We start from the raw sequence: 9,056 nt of genomic DNA, 5'->3' as shown, positions 1-9,056 counted from the left end.
CCCATTTTGACATCTGCCCGCAACTCAGCTGGTGTGTGGCCAATGAGACCAGCATACACAGTACACAGAGCAGGAAATGATAGGGTAGCCTACACATAGCCTAATACAACATAGAACAAGACAACAGGACATTACAGACCAATTCACTTCAATAGAACCGGTGTAGGAAAATACGAATGCTGTGACGTGATGTCTTTTCCTTCTTTATAGGTTCCTTGAGCTCCGACACCTGTACAATCTGGCAGGCGGAGCCAGTTGTCCTGTCAGTTATTGATTCTTGGATATTCTGATTTACAAGCCAATAGCGGGTAAATCTTGTTTTGTCAAATGGCTGCACGGAAGAGAGTTAACTCTGGCAATGGCATTGACGGTGATGTGCAGGATGAACTTCTGCCCGCCAAGCATGTCAGGGATACAAAGAGACACATCACTGCCTTGGTTCTGGCGAGGGGAGGAAGCAGAGGGATTCCTCTGAAAAATATCAAAATGTTAGCCGGGGTTCCCCTCATCGGATGGGTATTGAGAGCTGCGATGGACTCCAAAATGTTCGACAGGTAAAGTTATTTCCCAGATTGTTAAACAATTCCAAGAGCCAGGTCCACTCACATAACCTACTGTGTGCCATATTTCTTTCCTAAATAGCAAACATTAAGTGAAACCAAATAATATACTGTATATTTCTTATTGTGAATGTTTAAAATACTTTATTTAGTGCATTTTAATTGCAGTATTATTATTACTGTATTATTAATATTCGTTTACACAGTCAAGCCACAATCTTAAATGAAAAAATATGATGTGACTTCCTTTCCACTCTTTCTCAAAGCACCAAGCTGGTTGCAGCTGATCACAAATTGCCTGTTATTAAATGATAAACCTTACTACAAACTATTGCAGCCCATCTTATATTGCTTTGAAAATGTTTAAATGAGTTAATAACACACTTGAGTTTTTTCTAGTGTGTGGGTGTCAACTGACCACGATGAGATAGAGAAGGTAGCAAAGGCTTGGGGGGCCAAGGTGCACCGCAGGAGCCCTGAAGTTTCCAGAGATTCTTCTTCTTCACTGGAGACCATCCAGGAGTTTATCAGGCTTAACCCAGGTACAGATCTTTTCCAGTAAATAACAATTGATAGCTACGTTCACTTATTTCAAGAGTTTATTCAAGCCTCTGCTGCGGTTAGGCCCTATTTATGAATTTACATAGCCTTGACAGTAGCCAAACTCCATACTCTTAAAATAGTCACCAAAATGTTGTGTCAGGGTCAATATTGTTATTTCTCACTAAAACATGAATAAGTGTAAGAGTTGTTGTACGACTGTTGAACTAGGGAATAGCTACGAGTTTACGACCAGTAGCTTAGCCGGTCCGGCTGGTTTACCAGGTTTGTCTTAAATGAAGCACCACCTTGCCCCATAATCCATGGAGAAATGCCAACCATTGTTTACCATTGTTTAATTCATTGCCTTTCACTTTGTTTTGACAGAGGTAGATGTGGTCTGTCACATCCAGGCTACATCCCCCTGTCTCCATCCTTTCCATGTAAAGGAAGCCTTGGAGTTGATCACGCTGCAGGACTTCGATTCAGTCGTTGCTGTGGTTAGAAGACACCAGTTCCGCTGGAAAGAGGTCAAGAAAGGAGGCAAGTCATCAGTGTTTGATTGTCACTAGATGAGTGACATAGGAGTCATAGTAGTAACGTTAGTGTATATAGTCAAGGTGGCACACCTTAGTCAAACTCAATTCCATTCCGGTCCACACCAGCATTATGGTTGCCCTCAAAGGGCCGATTGTAAATGTAACACCATATAAATGTATCTAGCCCACTTGTTAATTTGAGTAATAACTTAATAATTAATAACTAGCTCTGAAAGCAGAATTATAGGAAAAATAATGCAAACAGACAACTAGTACAACTAAATTTACAATTTATTAGAAAAAATTCAAAGTTGTATAAGTACATAATGAAGTCAACATAACAATATTTTCAGTTTGTGTAGCCTACAAGCAAAGCTTCAAATTCAAAATGTATATTGGTTGGTTAAAAAGAATAAAACAGTGGGCTGTCAATGCTCCCCCCCCCTATTTTCTCCCCAATTGTACTTGGCCAATTTCCCCCCTGCTGCCCCAGTCGCTGCTCCACCCTCTAACGATCTAGGGAGAGCCGAGACTAGCACCATGTTTCCTCCGACACGTGCACAGTTGCCAGCCGCTTCTTTTCACCTGACGGGGAGCTTCACCGACAGGACGTAGCACGTGTGAGGATCACGCTATTCCCACCAGTTCCCTTCCACCCCGACCAGGCGCCGCGAGCGACCAGAGAAGGCACTAGTGCAGAGACAATCGTGCCTGTATGGATGCCCGACCAAGCCTGAGATAATGCGGGGGTGCGAACCTGCAACCCTCGCGTTGGTAGGCAGGGAATCTACCGCTACACTACCCGGACACCCTGGGCTGTTGATGCTTGATGACTGCTGTATTTTAAGTTATCTGTGTTATGAGGGAAAATGTAAAAAAAAAAATACAATTGCAGCCGGTGTCCGCTACGACCAACGCCTTTTGGCTCAGACAAAGAATGACAGTTTTCCTTGATGAATCAATGCTGCAGAACATGACAGAATAACCATGTTCAGTACGGAACTTCTGAATGTCCATGTGAGGTACCAATCGAAAGCTAATAATTTCTGCTTTATGGGAGTTTTTAAATCATATTTATAGGATTAGTGGTTCAAAAGGTATTAAACATTTAGCAATAGCTAATAGCTATTTTTAAATGCCACGTTGGCCACTCAACATTTGCATAAATTTGAGGGCTAGGCTACTTTATGCAAATCAGGGAGTGTCCAATGCGACTTGCTGTCTCTGGAAACTCCCTAAGCTCGGTACAAACCTTAAAGTTTAAGGTTTGTTGTTATTGGATTTACAACAGTTAGTTTAAGGCTTAAACTAACCGTATGACACATATTCTCTCTCTCTCTCTCTCTCTCTCTCTCTCTCTCTCTCTCTCTCTCTCTCTCTCTCTCATAGCCTACATGTACCCTTAGAGCACAATTCAGCACCAACAAAGGCCAAATTATACCTATTCTAGAAAACAGAAAAACAAAAGGCAAATATATCTAAAAGAACAATTGCCTTGTTAATCAGTTTCAATACATAGGTGCTATGGTAGAACTTCCTTCTCAATCCGTTGCCATACATCTGCTGAGACTGAGTGCAATAATCATGAAGTACACTGTGTACACAGTACACAATGATCATAGGCTGCCTCGTGATACAACATATTCATTCTATTTCCTGCTTCTGTTTCCAACATTCTCTCTGCAATAGATCCTTTTCACAGTGGCCATTTTGTGCCCTAAAGGCAGGATAAACACAAGTGTACCAAAACATGAATTAGGGTTTCCAACTTCCAGTCCATTTTGGTGTTCCAGTGCTGGGGCCCTAATTAGTGAGTTGGTTGCACCTGTGTTTATCCTGTCTTTTAGACACAAAATGGCAGCTGTGAAAAGGGTCTATTGCAGCACTCACCTGTCATCACACACGCAGCTTTAACAACTTAACTTTAAACAGTGGCAGCACCTACCTATAATAAACGGCTTTGGCTGAGTGCCCTGTTACCATAGTAACCCGTATCCTATATTAAGGCGCATTGGTTTGGTTTAGTAGTCCATTAGAGGGTAGTGCTTTGGTCTTAGCTGGACAAAGTCTGTCACCAGTTCATCTAAGTCCACAGAGCATTAGGTGGGTCAGTCATCACTCATCAATGTTCTTAGTAGGCTACTTCTTTGCTATTATTGGAGGGAATTTGCACATTAATTGCAGTGAAGAAGGGAAGGAAAGTAATTTATTTTGGCCTGATGCCCTGATCTATGTTTTGATTTATAGAAAATAATTTAGAGAAAATAAAAGGGACACATTCTTAGTCTTATTATAGGTTTTATGTAAATTACTCAAGCCAAGGTATGACAAATGCCACGCCCATGCATGGAAGGCCGAGTGTTTGCAGATGAGCAGCAGATGGTTTCAGTGATTATTTCCTCCTCTCTGGATGAAGGTGTGTCAGTGAAGTCAACTGTTGCAGTCTGTGGTTGGCGGTGAAAACCTGCCCCAGCCCTCCAGAGGGCACATTGTATTGACACACCCACAACTGTCACTAGATGTAGGGCTATGCTAGGACTATATTGCAGTCATTTGAGGTGGCACACCTTAGGTTACCAACTTCTTGAAATTAAATAAGGAACCTGGGGGGAGGGAGTCTTATTATTATTCCTTGCACTTTCCCATGTGTTTTTTCATGTATAAACTCAATATAAACTATAAATTGAATTGAGATTGTTTGCTGGCATGTGACTTTTTTATTGTCATCAGCATCAGCCTAATTATAATTTTGAATCACATGTAGCCTACATTGTCAATTTGATATTTTTTTCCAAAGTTTGAACTACGTAATACTTTTTTAGTCGGCCAAACTAGATTTCTCCCTGTAGCTTTGCTGGAGTTCAACTTCTTCCAGTGTGAAGCAATTGAAAGCTTGCAAAGTTATCCTTTCAAAGTGGCTTCTCCAACACTGGTATCTATCAACCCATGCAGCTTCTCGGGTACACCACAGTTTCAGACAGGCAGACAGGAGTTTGCTCTCTCATACAAATCACCCTTCTTTGCACTGTATAAGGGTCCCTTATCAGTTCAAATACGGAATATATTTAGTAGCCAATTACGGGATGATTCCATATTTTATTTTTATATGTCATCAGTAGTGCTGGGCCAAGCTTGATACACTTTCTTCCTATCTACAGTATCACTCCCCGTGTAGGCTACAAGTATACAGAGATTTGCTGATCGCTGAGCTGTCATTGGCTGCTCTTTTAGCTCAAATATGCGGCTGGTTGCGTAGGTACTCTGCGGTGGATACATTTTTGTTTTCATCTCTTTATTGCTTGAAAACTGCTCGAAAAGTCCTTGAAATGTATCATTACAAAACAAGTGTCAACCCTGAAGTTGCTAAAGTGTAGTGTGTCTGTGTGAACAACAGTGCTGTTTGTGTGAGTGTGCTCTTCATCATCTTCTTCTGGCAAACAGCTTACAGGTGCTGAGTGTGTGTTAGAGATGGAAATGGAAATTAAATTAATTGAATGGAAATTAAATTATCCAAATCTTGGTGGCATTTTTTGCCCCTTGATCACGGTTTCTAGGGGCATTCTGAGATTCCTTGGGGGCATTTTTGCCCTTGCCCTGGCTAAATTCCTACACTGGTAGGACCTCAGTCAAACTTTAACGTTTGTTTTCATTGTGAATTAGAAAATGGTCAGGGGGCCACTCTGCTCCCTATCATGGCCCCCGGGCCGCAAGTTGAGTATCACTGTAATAAAGGGAAAAAATGCCCCAAAAATAATCTTAGAAAAAAAAGCTGTGCACTGTATAATTGACCTAACCCTGCTCTCCTTTTTTTCATGCCTAGCTGGTGAGATGACCCATCCGTTCAATTTAGATCCAGCGAACCGGCCACGGCGTCAGGACTGGGATGGAGAACTTTGTGAGAACGGCTCCTTCTACATAGGCACTAGAGATCTCCTAGAGAAGAAGAAAACTATACTGGTAATGGAGAATGAGCTCCTGCTGTGAACCCCCATGTTTTGTTGGTTTCATTTTCATGGTTTGGCTTCCACTGCAGTGCAGCAGATGTTTAGGTATGGTGCTCTGTGTTTCTCACCTTTCCATTTTCATCTGCTCTTCGTTTCACCATTCCACTCTCTCCAGGGTGGCAAGATCTCCTACTATGAGATGCTGCCAGAGTATAGTGTAGACATTGACGTGGACATCGACTGGCCTGTGGCAGAACAGAGGGTTCTCAGGTGAGAGAGAGAGAGACAGACACACGCACGCACGCACACACACACGCACACGCACGCACACACACACATACATACAAACTTATTAGGGAATTAGGGAGAACACGACAACTGTTTACTGTTGGTGCAGACATTGGTAGGTCTTCAGTTGATGATGACATGAACTCACTCTGAAGCTATTAAGTACATGCGGCTCACTGTGCAATTTGCAGTTTGTTACAAATCAATGTAGCTTTTAATCTTTAGGAACGCACAAAAAGGTGTGGACCAAAGCAACTCAGCAGGCAACTACACACACACACACACACACACACACACACACACACACACACACACACACACACACACACACACACACACACACTAACACACAGTGAAGCCGCTGCTAGACGCTACTCACTGGTGATACATGCGGAGGACATTGTAGAGGTAATCCTTCTCTGCTTCATTTTCGATCAGCAGCTCCACCTGCAAGAAAAGACAAGACATCTGGTCACAACCTGGTCATTACTGCACACACACACACACACACACACACACACACACACACACACACACACACACACACACACACACACACACACACACACACACACACACACACACACACACACACACACACACACACACACACACACACACACACACACACACACACACACACACACACCCAGGGCCGATCCTGGCCATTTGGGTGCCCTAAGCGTAATTGTTCTGTGGTGCCCCCCCCCCCCCCCCGTAAAACTTTCAATAACTGTCAAACGAAAGACTGCAAAATCATTAATTATGAACGATACTAGTGTATCTCACATTTCATTACATGTGGGAAACAAACAATTGTTAGAATTACTGTACATGTCAGCAAACAAGTGATTGTTAAACTGTACATGCAAGCAGGGGCGGACTGGGATCATAATTCAGGCCGGGCATTAGATACCAAGCAGGCCAGGCCGATACAGGCCGACGTGCGTGCCGGCGTCCGAAGGGCGGCGGCGAAAAATTTGGGCTGTTTGAAGCCCAATTTGGGCTGTTTGAAGCCAGATTTGGACCGTCTGAAGCCCGATTTGGGCCAGTTGAAGCCAGATTTGGGCCAGTTGAAGCCAGATTTGGGCCGGTTGAAGCCAGATTTGGGCCGCTTGAAGCCCAATTTGGGCCGTTTGAAGCCCAATTTGGGCCGAGTCCAATTTTACAATGAGATGCACCCTGAATAAAGTAATAAAACCACTAGTAAACCAGTAGGCGGCGCCTGGCCTGCTGTTCAGTGAGTGGCCTGACTGAGGGCACCAAAAAAAAAAAAAAAAAAAAATTTTTTTTTTTTTTGGTGCCCTCAGTCACGTGATGCCCTACGCAGTCTGCGTACTCTGCGTAATGGGTTGGAGCGGGCCTGCACACACCCTTTAAGTGCCTATGTGTGTGCTTCTTTCCCCAGGTATGGTTACTTTGGCCAGCACAAGCTTGAGGTGGTTGAGCTGATGTTGTGTAATGTGTCTGGATGTTTAACGGATGGAAAGATCTTCGTTTCTGTATCCGGAGAGGAGATGCTGTCTGTCAATACCAGAGACACCATGGGCATTCGCATGCTGGAGAGAGAAGGAGTGAAGGTACCGTAGTTTAACCTGGGGGACTCTGCATGTTTTCAAAGTCAAAAAGACACAAGAGACTAACCACCACCAGTAAAAGCAAGAGATTGTTCTAATTTCACTCATTTTTCCAACAGAGCATTGTGAATGTGCATAGCAGTCGCAAGTGTCTCAACTTGTAGTTGACCTTTTGATGTCTGCACTTCTATTCCGTATATATACCGTGCGTGTGTGTGTGTGTGTGTGTGTGTGTGTGTGTGTGTGTGTGTGTGTGTGTGTGTGTGTGTGTGTGTGTGTATGTATATGTATGTATGTATGTATGTATGTATGTGTATGTGTATGTGTATATAGCCGCATAAGGTGCTAATGTGCTTGTAAGAGATGTTGTGCATCATGGGATCCCACGCAAGGGGTCCATGAGAAACCAGCCGGGCGAGTCATCCGTCGCCCCTAACCTCATCGAGGTAGGCTAGAAACGGGTCCCAAATAGTTGATTTTTTTTAAAAGTGAGTTGGTCCTGAGTCTCTCCATCCGTATAACAGAGATCATGTCTGTCAACCACGGTTGAAATGAAGGTGAAGAGGGGGACTTCCATTCCATCAGAATGAGTTTTTTGAGCAACAGTTGTCCCCTGTGTCAGATACTGTTGCACAGCTGTAGGGAAGTTCAGAGAGGACTCGGAGCAGCCGAAGATGGCGAGTTCCGCCTCCGGCTGAAGGGTTATTTTGTAGGCCTTGCTTAGAGTTTGTTCCGTATATTTAATTTGACCAGTATATTATCACTCACTTTTATTGGTGGGGTGGCTACCCCTCTGCTCACCTGCAATAGAGCTGAACAGTGACCGACCCACTTTTTTCTCAGCTCCCGTTCCATCAGAGAGTTCCCCATTGATTTTCTCCATAATATATGTTTTGACAAAATCCCTATATAAAGAGTTTTAGGCCTGGAACCAAGCCAACCAGCCACATACTGAATCATGAGTGACCATAAAACATTTCACTTGGAGCAAGTTTTATTTTCTGTTTTTGCTCCAAATGTTTTATGGTCACTCACGATTCAGTCAGTGGCTGGTTGGCTTGGTTCCAGGCTTAAAACTTTTTGTTAGGATTTTCTCTGATGGAACGGGAGCTGAGAAAAACACTACTGTCTCCTTGCTTGCTCCACCAGGTGGTGCTGTTGACCTCCAGTGAGGACCCCGTGAGCAAAGAATTGTCTGACAAATTGGCCAAGACAACAGGCTGCGAGGTCCAGCAGATGGGATCGGAGAAGCTGCTGGGAAATGTGAAGAAGATGGTAGAAGAGAGGAAGCTGGAGTGGAAGGATGTGGCCTACATGGGTACGCTGTTGTACATTTTCTGCAAGCACACTGTTATTATCCTGCATCCTTATTAGTGCTTGCTGTAAAGCACACTGAAGAGCAAGCACACACAAGGTCACACAACAAGCCATAATAGGAGCGCAGACACGTTTGATTGGCAGCAGAATATCAACCAATGGAAGATTCAAGATTCAAGTTTATTAAGTGTCCCAGAAGGGCAAATTTAGCAGTTTAAAATGCACAGCAGTTCAAAGTGCAAGTAAAACAGATACAAGCAGTAGGCCTTGAACTGCTTCTATTTGTTGGTC

At 43.5% G+C, this 9,056-nt stretch overlaps 1 protein-coding gene across 1 annotated transcript; it reads left to right on the top strand.

Annotated features, from left to right (window-relative positions):
• Positions 1 to 292: 292 nt before the first annotated feature.
• On the top strand, positions 293 to 8,822 carry LOC310777764 (N-acylneuraminate cytidylyltransferase-like; the record flags this gene model as incomplete). Its single annotated transcript, XM_083638124.1, has 7 exons — positions 293 to 554; positions 960 to 1,102; positions 1,488 to 1,643; positions 5,460 to 5,596; positions 5,759 to 5,853; positions 7,280 to 7,451; positions 8,598 to 8,822. Exons 1-7 carry the CDS (start codon positions 328 to 330, stop codon positions 8,820 to 8,822), a joined length of 1,155 nt encoding a protein of 384 aa, XP_083494250.1. The 5' UTR covers positions 293 to 327.
• Between the last annotated feature and the right edge of the window lie 234 nt (positions 8,823 to 9,056).

Source organism: Poromitra crassiceps (assembly GCF_964638095.1).
Source record: "Poromitra crassiceps genome assembly, chromosome: 6".
NCBI classification, from domain to species: Eukaryota; Metazoa; Chordata; class Actinopteri; order Beryciformes; family Melamphaidae; genus Poromitra; species Poromitra crassiceps.
This window is presented reverse-complemented; position numbering and strand designations above follow the sequence as displayed.